This window comes from Phaethon lepturus, unplaced genomic scaffold, assembly GCF_000687285.1.
Source record: "Phaethon lepturus isolate BGI_N335 unplaced genomic scaffold, ASM68728v1 scaffold13396, whole genome shotgun sequence".
NCBI classification, from domain to species: domain Eukaryota; kingdom Metazoa; phylum Chordata; class Aves; order Phaethontiformes; family Phaethontidae; genus Phaethon; species Phaethon lepturus.
Window position 1 is genome coordinate 1,855 of NW_010544203.1, and position 15,318 is coordinate 17,172.

Here is a 15,318-nt window from a genome sequence, read left to right on the forward strand (position 1 = left end):
GCAGGAAATCAGCATGGTTCTGTGTTACTCACAGGACTGCTATTTTTCATTTGGCTGGTTTTGCTTTTCTCCTCACCCACAATCTGCTGTGTATGGTAACTCAATTTACTGTCTGTCTCCTGCAGCTTTGTTGAGGTGGTCCTGCAAAAGTTCAGCCTCATTGAATCCTGGCTGCTCCCATACTAATTGCTTGTAGCATTTGCAGACAGGATTTCCATGTGCGTGTGGCAGGTTGCTGGCTCTAGAGAGAACAAACCCAGCCTCTGCGGGTAGATTGTGAGGTGGGAATGTGTGGTTTTGCTCAGAACTGCTAAGCTGATTTTTAAGAAACTTGTTTAGTCTCAACTCTGTGATTAAAGCTGAAACTTAGGTTGGATAGCTGTACGGTTTTTCAGATTACATTAATTACCTTTGCTTGGCCAAATGAATGAGTTGTCTGCTATGAAGACAATATTTTACTGCTTTTCTTCTCTGTCCCTGCTCTGGAGCAATTACGGTCTTTCATGTATTTATTTCATGGAAATGAAGTGGAAGCCTTGGGCATAGGCACTAAATAACTTTCTCAGGTTTGCACAGGATCCTGTAGCACCACAAAGAATTGAAACTGTTTCCTCTAATCAATGTCTAGTGCTTTAGTCCATGGATCAAGATTTCCTTTCTTTGCTGTTCTTGTACAGCCTCTTAATTATCTTAGCTAAAACAAGGAGGGCAGCAGTTGCCAGATCCCAGTGGAAGGCTGTGAAGACTCCTTTGGTATGAGAGCTACTGTGTGCATAGGCATAGGAACAGCGTTCTGGAAAAGAGAACCCATACTTAAATGGTGTTTTACTCTTTCTTTTTTTAGGCTAAAAGTTTTTTCCAAAGGAAACGCTGAGCTTTGGCCTGTAGTCTTTGTGTGTTGTTGGAGTCATGGTGGTTCTCACTACTCTAGAGCGAGACCTACATTTCAAGGGCTGCGTTCCAGATGTTGAAGCATTTGCAGTTGTGAGGTGCTTAGAAGAAAGCAGTGCGTTGCAAGGACAGAATGCTCTTAGAGATTTTGCCCATGGAAAAGGACAGATTTTTCCTGAAAACTTTTACTAAATCTAGGAAGTACTTTCATCAAGTGACTTTTGAAGTTGCAGCCTGGTATGTACTTTTGCTTTGAATTAGTAGTTTTCATTAGTCAGTTTTTGATCTGCTTTTGTTATATAGGTGAATTTTAGAGTTGAAAATTTGCTTTGAATACAGCAGCTACTAGTCATTCCCTTGTTATGCTTGTGATGTGATTTTTATTTAGAAAAACTTTCTGCATCATGTTTTTAAGTATTGATGTATTTTATTGCCTAGCTAGCAGAAGACAAAATATTTGAAAAGTCACATGTAAAAAAAAAAAAAATCCCCACAGTTTGATGTTTTAAAATGTAGGGACTATTGCATTCTTGCACAAAGAAACTAAAAACCCCACTGAAGCCTGACAGTCAGTGGTTATAGAATTCTGCAAATGGCTCTCTTGGTTTCTCGGTTTGGAAGAATTTTTTCTTCACATGGTAAAAATCACTTACTGTAAACTTTGGTGGGAAGCCGTTAGTACACACCAGCCCCTTAAACACGTCAGAACAACAGGTCTCTTGACTCGTACGTCACTGACAAAGTAAGTTGTGTAATGGTACCCCAGGCATAACCTTACTGATGAAGCCATGATTAGTGATTTCATGCTGCCCTTCCTTCACGGAGGCTGAGAGCTGGTGGACTGGGTTAACATCCTAACCGCCACACTATAAATGCATATAGCGGATAGCGGTGCAATATGCATTTAGGTAGTTGGAGGAAATGTTTCTTTTCTGGAGTCACCATTCATTTTTTATAGTATGGGAAAGAGGTCTGGAGCTGCAATATATGTTTATTTGACAAATGAAGCCGAAAATGTTCTTCTGCAGCAGTAGTTTCCCATAATGCCACTACCTATGCAGGTGTTTCTTGCCTGAGTGCATGAAGTAATGTATCTGTGTCTGTTCTTGTACTTGATTTAGTTCCTTTACATCTTAGCCTGCCAGGCTAATGCATAACCCTTATTTGAATATCATGCTGTAATTCACTGAAAATACTCTACAAGATTCGTAAGAGCACAGTCTGAGTATAGTTTTAAGAGAGCTGAACCCTGAGGTTCATCCACAGCTTGGTCTTACTTGCTGAATGTACTCTTATAAATAAAGTGCATGCAGAAGGGGATTAGTTGGTAGGACTTTCTCTATAAATTGCCTAATCCTAAAGAAATACCGTAAGAAGATGTTGTCGGGGAGTGTTGAGTGGCTGGTGTTATCTGCTATCTGAGTGATGGTTTTTCTCTCTGGGCTGCACATTTTTGAGGAATCCATCATTGGTTTTGGGTACTTCTGTAGCCTATATTGCCATTTTTCTGAGCACCATTTCCTTGTAAGCAGAGCGCTGCAGAGATGAGGAAAACTAAGTGACTTCTCTAAGGTCATGGAAAGGCTCTTTGAGCCCCGGTTCCAGATCCATGCTTCGACTGCTCATCTGTAATCCTTGCCTGATACTCACACCAATAGTACCTTCTCATGTGCGGGCAAATTGTTGCAGGGGGAGATAAAGGCCTGGAGCAACACAGAGATTCAGGTGACCAGTTGCCTTGGTGGATCTGGTCCCAGGTGGTACGTCAGAGCAGGGAAATGGTGATAAAGGAGAAAAAACCACCTGGCTTGATCTCTATTCCTTCTCTTTGATATGTGATTTCTTGGGGAGCTCCATGAACTGCAGATGGCAGCATGTGATGATTGTTTGCTTTGAAAAAGAAGGAAAGTAGGTACTGGTATTCCTTCCTTCTGGAGTATTTCTACCTTTCCTGTTACGGCAGTTCCTTTCTTGACAAATACACAAAGAAAAGGAAAGGGCAACATGAAAACCTAGCTCATGTAAGAATGTTCAAGAGTGGTCAAAATGAAATCTCTAACATCTGAGTGCTCCCCCTGTGCATGAGTGATTGGAGCGCATCCCTACAGCAAGGTTTTTAGCAAACCATAGGCATTTCTGCCACCTTAGCAGTGTGAAGGGAAGCTGCTTGTTTTTACATTCACAGGCTCTGCAAAAAGAGCAGAGTGATTTAGGTGTTTTGGTTTCCTTTTTGTCTGTAATGCAGAAACAAGCTAGGTTTAAAACCATTTGTCCAACTGTTGTGTCTCTGCAGAAGCTCTGCTACGCAAAACACTACTGCAAAAAACTAGTAGCTCTGTACCATTGTGTCACATGCTTAGTCATGCTCCTGATCTTGTTTTTTGTTCTTCAGTCATTGTTAATGTCTTTGTCAGGAATTATTTTGTAGCTTTCACATGGCCAATTGTGTACTCCCGCTTCCACTGCTGAAGATGTGTAGTAATCTGTATAATAGTTCCATCTGTGTATTTGGACTGAGGAACACTCTGAAAGTAGGCGTCCCCTTGGGGATCCGCACTCTTGTTTCCCTAAATCCTGATGTTGGTCAAACAGTGCAAACAATATACCTTCCTCTGGTTTGTCAAGGCGCAAAGGGCTTGGTGGCTTTTTATGGACTACCAGGTCCTTCCCGCCTCAGCAGAGCTGGAACTCTCCTGTACTGCTGCTATAGGGTTACTAGCGTAGGTCAGCTTATAGCTCCTCCCCGTGTCTTGGCTTTGTATTACTTTTGGTGGATAAGACTCAACTTAATTTGCAATATGCTAAAATCAACCACTCCTCGCTGTGATTAACAAATTCCTTTTGAGAGCAACAGGATTTTTTTCTTGTTCTTTTGTTTTGAAGTTGGTCATTATGTGGTTTTTGAGGTTCAACAGTCAATGCCAGACAAAGAAAGATTATGACACGTGTCAGTGCTAAGGGATGTTTTTACCACAAGTGGCAAGGAGCAGGCAAATGAGTATGTAATGTGACGAATCGGTATGTTAATTAAGGACAGCAGTGACAATCCCTGATTGTGTGAGGTTTGTACTTGCTGCTATTTTTGTGTATGTGAGTGTGTACCTCTTCTATGAACCCCCACGGAGATAGTGAAGCATAACACTGGCAAAGGGGGGCGGCTTTCTTCCTTACTTTGTAAGAATGCCTAAACTGGATCAAGCTGAAGGTTCCTCTAGCTTCATCCAGTTGTGGCAGGGGAGTATAGAAGGATGCTTTCAGGGTGGTGGTGTTTCAGCCTCCAGTAATTTACATTTCAGACTTCCCAAACCAGAGAGGGCATCTTTGCATTTCATAAGCTTCCATGAACTCCTGTTCTGTAAATCCAGTTCCTCCCTGAGCCTTTGTAACTCTGTGTCCATAGTCACAGTCCCATGGCCAGAAATTTCAGAGCTTTGCTGTATGCCTGAAGAACATCTCTTTAACTTGTTTTGACTCACATGCTTGCTAACTTTGTTTGGTGGCTCACAGTTCTTGTATTGAATGTCGTGCAAACAAATTATTTCCTATTTACCCATTCCACAGCACTTACGGTTTTAAAGAGTTTTGTCATCTCCATTCTTAGTTGTCTTCTTGGCCTACGTTGTAATTTCTTACAATGAAGCTGTTCTGTACTTGTGATTGTACTTGTCGTTTCTCTTTGTTTTTTTCCAAGTCTTCTGTAGTGTTTTTAGGATGGAAGAAATAAAATAATACTGTGAATTTGAGATGTAGGGTCACAGTTTATATAGACAACAATATAATGTTGCTCCCTATGTTCTGTTTAGTTTCCTTTCTAGATTTCTCACATTCAATTTGCTTTTGGATGCATATGACAACCAAGTGTGATATTGTAATGAAAAATCTTACAATCTAAGATTGTGTTCCTGAGTCTAGTGGTCAGCTCCGAGCCTGTTGCCATGTCAGTAAAGTTAGCATTGTTTTTTCCCTTGTGTGCATAATTTTTCATTTTTTCTAAAAAGAATTTTATCTTTTTAAAAATTCTTTATTAAATTAAAAATTGTTTTTTTAAAATTTGTCATTTTAAAGCTTGGCGTCACTAGGTTCTGCAATCCTTCATGATCCACCTGCATTCTGTACTACTGAGTAATATCACATCAGCACCAAATTTTCTTGTCACTGTCACATTGTCTGTGTGTCATTTTGAGTTGGTTGAACAAGCACTGTTTAGCACAGAGCCCTCGTGAAACCTACACCCTGGTTCTTGTCTGCTAGGCACTTGCCATTGATTCAAGGACCTTCCCTCTCCTTCCACTGCAGTGGCTTTGTTTCTTTGTGCCAGTTGAATCCCACTGGGAAGTCTAAATCTCTTGCATTGGTTGAATCTTCGTTAATCACTTGCTTTTTGTTGCCTTTGGAGAACTCTAGTAGCCTTTTGAGCAGGGATTTGTTTTACAACAACTGTTGGTTCGTCCCCAGTATGTATTGTTTATCATTGTGCCCCTCATTATATTCTTTGTTGTAGTTTTGACTTAGTACAGAGTGAGCCTTACTGGTCAGAACTTTAATAATAATTTTCTCTGTGTTTCCGCAGTATTTTACAGTTCTGTAGTGCCTGTCTTGTAGCTGTCAGGTAAGATTTGCTGGTGTGAAGGAATCAGGATCAGAGCATTCCTGAGAATTAAATAGTCCATGTGGTCTGGTATGCAGTGTGATGTGCTGCATTATCTCTGCCTGCTCACTGGTGCTCAGAGATTTGCACCAGGCTGTGAAACTCCTATCTCTGAATTCCAGTTTCATTCAGGAGTAAAGTGACTCAGCGGGTTGTTTACTAATTCATAGCATGCTTGGTGGCTTGTAAAAAATGAATAGGTGAACTGGAGTCGTGTTATAGCGGGGATGGCTATTTACCTTTTTGGCCTTTGTTAATCTCCAAGAGGCTATTACTGGCCTTGGTCTCAACTTTGAATTTCTTCTTTTTCCTTAGCAGTAGTTCATGTAGATCAGAATGGGGAAGCATAAGGAGGGCTTTTACTCTATACTTCTTGTCCTTTTTCAGTTGTTGATAAAGACTGTCTCACTGTCCTCCACTAATCTTGGGCTTGATTAAAAATCTTGCTCTCGGAGGAGGCAGCAGTTTCTGGAACTGAATGTATAAATGCGTTGAGTAGTGCAGTGTGTTATTCTTAATTGTTTTCTTCTTTTCAGATATCCAAATTAGGTTTGTAAAATCAGCATTGTGGTACCATGGCTATGGCAGGCGAGAACTCTATCGGCTCCCCTCTGACGGCTCAGCGGGTAGTCGGGAGCTGCTGCTGGCATTTTCCTGGCTGCTGCACAGACTCAACCTCTTGGAGCAGCTTTTGGCTCGGAACAGAGTAAAGACTGGGGATGAAACCTCTGTGTGCACGGTGAGCGTATTTGTGTCCTTCCACCTTATCTGTCCATAAGTAATGTTCTGTGACAGCAGGCATGTTATCACTAGTGTGTAATGCATGGTATCTTGGTACCTTTACATATAAATGCCTTACTCCAGCTTTAAAAAAACTTAAAGGGGCCAGCATCTGGAACCTCTTTTCTTTCCCTTCTCTAAACTTTCTGTGTGCAAGTGATCTGGGTTCATTCTCTTTTTCAAACTCCCACCCCTGCCTGAATTCCCTGATTTCTATTTCCAGTATAGGTGAGACCAATGTGGAGGAGTGCAAGTAAGCGAATGTTTTGGATCTCTGTGCTTCTGAGTTTTGTGCTTCCAGACTGCAGCATGGGTGGTTCTACAGTGTAGGCAAACAGCTTTGCTGTGAATGCTGGGTATATTGGCATTGGGTAGAGCAAGTAATCCTAAGGCAAATAGTGCTTTTTAAAAACATCAAGGTCTCGAATGGCAGCTGCTGCTCTTGGGGTAACTACTGGCTTTGTAGCCCCCTTGAGAGAACGATGGGGTATGTTGTTGTGTTTCATCAATAAAAAGATGCTAACACATAGAAAGACTGCTCTGAAGTAAGCTAAGGATAGCTGTTTGTCTGCTTTAGCTGCAATATATATACAAGTGATTTTAAAAAAAAAGGCAACTCCCCTTCCCCCAAAAAACCCCATCCAACAAACCCAAAACGACAGTCTAGTAATGTTTGGCAAGACTGCTATAAAAATCCATTCCTTTCATTTAAGACCCCATTTAAGGCCTGTTACTGTATAGACAGTTCCTCTGGAGCATAAGAGTGAGAAGCTCAGGAGAGAAGACGATGTTTTTTCCATGTTTATGTCTTGTTTGTTGCAAATTAACTGCTCTTGACACAACAGATAACACAGGCTGAATTTAAACTGACCAGTGCAATGCGTTAGTGTGGCTGAGGCCTCTCTACATGGTTGTAAGTTTGTTCTAAGACATCTTCATCTAGTCAGACATTAATTACTGGTCAGTCTGGTTCAAAATGACAGGCTCACAGAATTGTCTCATTTTTTGGCAAAGGACATGGTTGGTCAGAAACCTTACCTGCTGATAATCTTGTAATATTTAAGACCTTGTGGTCTTCATGATCATATATATGTGCTCCCCTAGACTGTAGGCTGCCTGTTTTTCCAGAATATTTTTATGGGTCGGCAAAGCAGAAAAGTGAGAGTTTGGGAAGCTGTGAAGTGTCTTCAGAAGGAAAACACTTGTACAAATTGAAAACAGTTCAAAGGGAAGAGTCACCTTTGTAACAACAACATGAACTTTTTTTTTTTAGAAAACAAACAACTTGCTACACTACAGTTGTTTGCTGCACAAAAGAAGGAGCACAAGATGCAGTGCTTGGGGCACTGGGTGTGAGTGGTGGTGCCCTCCAGTGATATGAAGGGCACCATGAGACTTTAGAAAAAACACACTTCTGGAGAACTTTTCCCTTTAAAGTTCTCCTACCTTTTTCTTGTTTTTCTTGTGTGGTAGCAGATTATTTTTTGTGTCCTTAATTCTATTACAGAAGTTATGAGTGAAGTGTAGCGGTGACGTGAATTCAGGAAATGGGGCAGCATCTCTGTTATTTTCTCTGAAGGTCTTAAGTTTTGCTTTTTCCAAAAAGAGGTGAAAGAACTATGGTAGTACAATGTTATCTCTTACGGCCACACAGAGGCCATACAGAGAAAACACTCTCTGAGAAATTTATTGCTGTGCCTTTCACTGCAATTCTAACCTGCTTTAGCTGTGTTTCTCAAAAAGCATGGAATACTTATTTCACGTTTTTATCCAATAACTGTCTGAAACAGTGTTTGGAAAGGCTTACAGGTCTGGAATTTTTTTTTTTTTTCAATAGGCCAGACAAAAATTTTATAGACTGAGAGTTGGAGTTAGCCTGTGTATGTGAAGCTCATTATATTAATGGCAAGGCTTCTTGTATGGTGTTCATCTAGCAAGTTTTCATGCTCCAATAAAAACAGATGTTCACAGGGGGGAAAAAAAATGATAGAATGTAGTTATAGCGTAACTGGTGTGTTTTGTGATTCTATATCACAAGAAAGTTAAAACAAACAGAATTTTGAGGGAGAGGTCTTATATTTTATTTGATCAACAAGGTATTACAAAACCAATAAATTCAACCAGTAAGACCCAACCAAACAAAGATCTAGGAATGCAGTTAAAGATGTAAGGAGGTAATGGCGGGGGAGAAGATGATATGTAGGTCACACACTTCATTTTGTTTAGTAAGTCAGTTCCTTGTAAACCACCTGTGAAAGCCTGTTTGCTGCATAAAAGTGTGATAGTTTTGTTGTTGCTATATATTTTTATTGGATAATTCTTTCATGGGATACCTTCATGTGGCAGAGTCTACTCATCAGTCAGACAGCGTTCAACAATATAGCCCCTAAAATTATAGTAAGAAAGAAAGAAGTTGAGGTTGTCAGTTTGATAACTGACATCTTGTGAGTTAAAAGTACAACTTGAAAAATTGGAGTATGGGAATTTTTACTCTGGGAGTGTTAAATATCAGGCGTTTGTGATACTTAAGCTGAAGTGTTGGAAGATGTGTAACAAATTGTAAAGGTGTTGCTAAACATGCCAGAGATGTAGTCTCTGCAGTTGTAACTCTCTTCTATTTAAGTAAATTGAGAGAAAAAGGTAGAAGAAGAAAAAAGCTTTACTAGAGAAAGATCTGTCTCATAAAAAAAGAAAAGGAAATGCTCTTTAAAACAACTGAAATTCTTGGCTGAGAAGGAGCTTGAAAAATCTTCTACCACATGGAGTTGTTTTTTTTTCCAAATTATTATGAACAACTGAAAATACTTTCCTGAAATGAAAATGTGGCACAACAAAAATCCATGAAATAGTATCTGGTTTTGTGCATTGCTGAGACCTTTGCCAAAATCAGCAAAGCATGAAAGCCAGTACTTACTGGCAAAGCACACCTGTTGGGCTACTAGTGAGAATAAATGTGAAGAAAATCCTTACCCTTTGTCTTCATCTAAAAAAATGGAGTCTGAAGAACTGTAGGCATAGCTGTAGTTCAAACTGATATTCATGTGGTTTGCTTTTAAAATTTTGTCTGAAATCCACAAAAGTGAACAGGGTCTGTTTTATGAAGAAGAGAGAATGCAGCTAATCCCTAAATTAAGGGTGCAATCATGTTCTGACTATTCTTTCAGCCTAAATTTGAAACAAAGCCTACAGACTGCTAAATTGCTGATAATATGCCAAATACTCAACATATCAAGGGCCAATTAAATTAATTCCTTTCATTTAATTTCAGATTACCACTCTCTGGCCTTTTCTTCTTTGCAGTTCCTTAGCAACACAGTTTTCTTCCCCTGCAAATTGAACACTTCCATCAGCTCTAAAGGATTTCAGGCTGGTTATTTATAGAGGGACACGGGTTTTCATGACATGATGGACATGGAGCTCAGCCACTGCATGGCATTCATAATCTTAAGATCCTGAACTGGGGAAGGCTTCCACAAGTTAATTTTACAGCCACTTAAATCTTCAGAATCAAAAGTTAAGTGATTCCTGAAATTATAAACAAAACATCGGTGAAAGCGTGATGAAAGGGTGAAAGTGGTAGTAGGTAGTGCTTAATGTTGTTAATGTAATTAAAAAAATAATCTTGAGGTAGTGTTTGGTAATGGACAGGTATGGTTAGTAGCTGAGGATGGTTATACGGGTTGACTGCTTTTGTGTATTATGTAGGAAGATCCTTCAGGGCACCTTGTCGCATGTAGCCTCCAGCTCATTTTTTTTTTTGGAAGGGCAGTGCTGCAGTCTGTCTTCTGAGCCAGGGTACTGCGTGCCTGCTGCAGGCTGCCCCAAGGAGCAGGGCTGAAGGAGCCACTGCCCTCTAGCCTTCCACCCATGGCTGTATTCCAGTATGTGAAGTTGATAAACTGAGGCAGGAGACAGTTAAAAGAGCAGACTGGAATCCATGTTGCTGTGCAGGAGGAACAGGGGAGGGAAGAGTGGATGGATAGTGAATATCAAACTCCAGTACCCGGCTGCTGTAGTGCAAGTCCATTCCCTGAATTTAATGTGCTGATCTGTCATCAGGTTGTTGACTCCAGAGGCAGTAAATGAAAGTTCAAACCCTGCATTGGTCAACTCTTTAGAAAAATTAATCACTAATTCTATTAGATCTATAAAGACTTAAGTAAAATCTGAATTGGAGGTTCACGTCGATTTACTGAAGTGTCTACTTGGGAATTCTCACTCATTGTTACTGCCTTAAAGCACTGGGCGATTAATTGATAGATGTTGTCTTCAAAGGCTTTTCACACCCCTTGTGGATATCTACCTTAAATACGCACTGCTGTGATGTCAGTCTTAACATCTTTCGTTGCTTTGGTGATCATTTACAGACAGATTATTCTCATTGCCATTTATTGAGTCCTGTTTACACATGAAAATCCTAGAGTGCAAAACACATCTGAAAACCTGTAGGTGAAGTGCTGTCCTTCACTGAACCCGTAAGGCAGACCTGGGGAGTTCTCATATTCTCTTTCTCTGAGAAGCAGAGAGCACATTCAGCATTTGACTACATTTTTTTTTTTGCCGTGCTTTTTAAATTTTAGTGATATCATCACAGCTTTCTCCAACTCTATGATGGCTTGTGCAGATAATAGCAGTACTCTAGGAGCATGTATTTCTTCTGTTTCCAGGGAGGAATACTGCCTGTACTGGTATTATTTCTATAGCTGAATTAATCTATGTGTGCCCCATAATTTAATTATGTGTGGAGGCTGTTTAGTATTTTAGATGGGGGTAGTGATGTTATATCCCTCATTATCACCAGGATATGTTGCACAAACACTGGTTCTTCGTTCCACTAATTCCCTCTGCCTGTTGCTTGCCCTCTGAGTGAAATTGGATGCCCCTTCCCTTTTGTGAATTTATAGTAATCAACAAACAGAGCTATTATGTCTGTTACAGTTGGAATTCATGCGTGTGTCTCTAGCATGCCAAAGTGAACTCAGTTTAATTAGTTCTGGTGGGGAAAAATGAAACTAGAGATGCCTTCTGACTCTTAGGTTTGCAATTTGATTAATCTTTTGTTTGTCGCGGTCTAATTTGGCTCACTGGCTATTTCCAATATAGTGTAAGGCTTATGCTTGGTCTAATCTTGTTGAAGTGCCTGTATGTTATAGAAATCTTGACTGTCACTGCTGTCCCATAAACCACGTTATTAGAGGAAAGTGTTAACGTAGCAGCCAAGCTTGATGTTCCCCCCAAGCAGAAAACCAGGAAACCTTTGGCAGTAGTGTCAGTAAATATAAATTTTCTGGGTTTTTTTCCCCTCTTCACCTATTCCAGTGGAGGTGGAGGAGGGAATTTTATTAACCTATTGATTCTAACTCAGAAGCATAATTACTTTCCAGATCTTTCTGGGATATATTAGTCTGTCAGCTTTCAGTTTTTGATTTCCCTCCTTTATTCCCTGTGCTTACACTTCTATTCTCTTTGTCCTCCTGTCTTCCTAGTAACTCTCACCATTTATCTTTTTGCCCCTTTTTTTGCTACTGTTGTTGCTGTATCCAATAGCTGCTAAGGAACACTTTTTTTTTTTAAAAGCCGTCCCTGAAACCTAAACAGAGGGCACAGGATCCCTAAAACTTCTCCTGCAAAATTTCACCCCATTTGTGCCAGCGAGCAGCACCGCTCTGCCGGCGGCAGCCTGCTGTGTTTGGTGTGTGCTGCACCCCTCTCCACGCCACCTCTGCTGGGGTAGCACCAGAGCCGGACCTTTGCAGCTCCCTGGGCTCCTGTGTGGCTGACACAGCACTCTCGTTGCACTGCTACCCACCCTGTAAGGGCTTTTACCAGAAATTAAGGGGAAAAAAAATGCTTCAATTTGGCTTTTCTGCCTTTTGTCCTTTTTAAAGTCACTTCCTGAATAGGTAACTGTTGAACCCTGAAGTGATAGTTTCTGTCTTTAGTTACTGGTATTGCCTGTAGGCTTGAACATATTTTGTGGTCAGAGGTGATTAAATTAGGAATATGTTTTTGCCATACAAGAACTGGAGCACGTTTCAGTTTCGCCTCTTGAAATGCACCTTTTTTGTGTGTGTGTATTAAAGCACAAGTTACAGGTGTTAGCTGAAATTTTCTTCCTGTTCTTCTGCATGTGCATATGTACATGCTATTCCTTATGATTTTTTTTTTAATTCTATGCTTCGGACTTGTTGTGGAATCTTTTTCCCACTGAAAAACAGTTTCCTGTGGTGCACTGGAAAATGTGTAGTTAATAACGTTTGTTTTTGCCTGATGGTGAATATATTTTGAGTGGGATTTTTTTTTTTTTAGACAGCACATCAAGGTAAAATGCTCTAAAAGAATCTGAAATGATCACAAAGGCTTATAATTTATTGAATCTGCTGTTTCTCTGGTAATGTCTGAATTTCAAACAAATGCAAAATATCTTCAACCTGACATTGCAGCTGATGTGTTCTGGATGGGGTTCTACCAACAGGCACTGGAGTTATTGAGCTTTCACGGGGGAAGAGGAAGATGAGGACTGGTGTGCTAATAGGAAGGCTTAGCATGGTCACACTGGTCCTCTGTACTTTGCTGAAATGCAGTGTACTTTCTTGTCTGTTGGGGAAACCGAGTGATTTTAAGATGTCTTCGTTCCTCTCCTGCCCTCCAGTGGCGGGCAGCAGCCAGTACCTTTGGTACCTTCTAGTTATCTTTGCTCTATGGCCTTTTGATTTAAATGAGAACATCCTCTGCTTTTGGTGACCCACTTCAAGTGATCAGGGTTTAACTCTTATTGGAGAATCTTTTGAAATAAAGCACTTTTTCCACAGGAGGACAAAAGGAGCTTGCAAGGAAGGGCAATGCAGGCCAGCTATATATGGCAGAGCTCTGCCTCTCCTCTCCAGGAGAGCAGTTACTGTTGTTTCTTCTCCTTTTGGCCTCTTGCTCCAGATCGTGCTGCATCTTTCTCTCTTCACTGGTTACCCCGTCCTGCAGCTTGCCACAAGCAAAATGGACATGGGCGAGCAGAGCTGCAGCTGCAGGCATAGGAAATGCAGTGCAAGATATTATCCAATTTGCATTTCTTGAGCCCTGCAAAATGCAGTGCTCTGAGTTAAGGTCTACCCTGCCACATGTTTATTTTAGTATGTTTGGTTTCTGTGTTTTGTCTGAATATGTGATGTGGTGAGCTTCGGGATTTAAATGCTATTTTAAAACCTTGCAGCTCCAAAGATTAGGCAGTGCTGTTGTGCTCTTTTAAAGGCAGAGTTGCTGTATTGCAGAGCTCTGAAGTAACCTCCTGAATAAGCGAGGAGTGATGGGATAAGGGACTGACATGCTCTAGTGCCTCAGGCCTGTGGCTACTGCCAGACAGGCTTGTTTGAACAAGGCAGGAATGGGCAGGAGCTGTGTTCACATTTTCTGTCTTTGCTCAGCATCTTCTCTTTTTCACTCTTTGCCAAGAGTGAACTCTTGGGAGTGATGTTGCGAGTAGCAATTTTTGCAAAAGGCACTGAGATTTAACAGCTAAAAGGCCTTGCGGAAACACAGGATTTAACTTTTTTTTTTTTAATTGCAAAATATGCTATGATCATAACCTCTACATTGTGAGCACTTATGTTTGTGGAAGACATTCTTCTGTGCAAATATCTGGATATTTAATTGGTACATGCATCATGTGGGAGTGGGTTCTTACACCATCTATCTTTCCATGCATATGTCTAATCTGGATCCTACCTCATTTAGGAGGAAATCCAATTAGTGTTGTTGATGGTACTGTTAATGAAAACAGTGTTGTCCCTTTCGCATTCATCTGTTCAAATTGTTCCTTTTCATGTTTTCCCCTCCTGCAGATAGATATATGGCTGTATTAATTAAGAAGGCATGTCTGATACTGTTATTTCTGGCTATGGTGTTTAATTTTAAAAAAAATTATGCTCTGCTTAAAGATCTGTAATTACACAGGTTAACATATGTTATGTCACATCAAAACCATTGTCTGAATTATGAGCGGTTTGGAACACACGCTCAGTAAATGCTGCAGAAGCACTTTATTGGCTTGATTTATGTGATTGCTTTGCCTTTCCCGAGTCCTGCAGCGAGGGATCTAGATATGCTCCTTCCCACCTTTGTGATACCAGGCTGCTTGCTTAGTGTAGTTAAGATTTGAGTAGTACCTGCAAGTAAATAGTTTCTGTCTAGACCCAGATTAATGCAAGTGCAAGTGAGTAGTGGGCTGGGAGCATGCATTGAAAGTTTCGACTGGCAGGTGCTTTATTTTGCTCTGCTCAAGGATTAATGTCAGGGAGTTGACTTAATGCATGTATCCATGGGTTAAACACATTATCCATGTTCCAATAGGGTTGCTTCTCCACAGGAAGAGCAGCAAGCTGTTTGCTGCTGTCCAAATATGGAAGCAGAGAGCTGATCCTTGGAGGGATGTGGAAGATGTCTGGGGAAAAGCCGCAGCCCGCTGGGGATGAGCCGGCGGCTGGGATCCATCACTTGTCGACAGGTGGCAGCTCCTAGTCAGAAAAGAGCATCTCCTGCAGAACTAGCCCTGGCAGAGCCTTGTTTGTCCAGCAATGCAGGCAGCACAGGCCTTTTCACTGCCTTTGTGTGTACAGGGCATAGGAAGTTTATGAAGGTAAGAATTCATAAGCATTAAAATATTTAAATAAATTGGAAAAGTACAGAAAGTGTAGAAGTGTGAAGCTGCACAGCAAAGGGTTTTCTTTGCAGTACTGCTTGTGGCATTTTGTAAGATTGCCACTGAATCTGCAAGGTATTTTGCTTTAAAACAATTTTTTGAGTTTGTTTAATTCAAAGTGTATGAGCAGATATGCTGGTTTTGGCTAGGCTAGAGTTAATTTCCTTCATAGCAGTATGGGGCTATGTTTTGGATTTGTGCTGGAAACAGTGTTGATACCACAGGGATGTTTTAGCTATTGCTGAGCAGTGCTTACACAGAGCCAAGGCCTTTTCTGCTTCTCACCCCACCTGTGAGCAGGCTGGGG

At 40.8% G+C, this 15,318-nt stretch overlaps 1 protein-coding gene across 1 annotated transcript in view; it reads left to right on the top strand.

The window, feature by feature from the left end:
* LOC104621967 (chromosome unknown open reading frame, human C14orf80) overlaps window positions 1–15,318 on the top strand; it is a gene marked incomplete at its 5' end in the record, with an annotated part of 77,046 nt that overhangs the window by 1,021 nt on the left and 60,707 nt on the right. Inside the window, one exon of the mRNA XM_010288605.1 lies at window positions 6,076–6,278. Within this exon, the coding sequence (XP_010286907.1) occupies window positions 6,076–6,278 (203 nt within the window). The remainder of the gene's footprint in view (window positions 1–6,075; window positions 6,279–15,318) is intronic.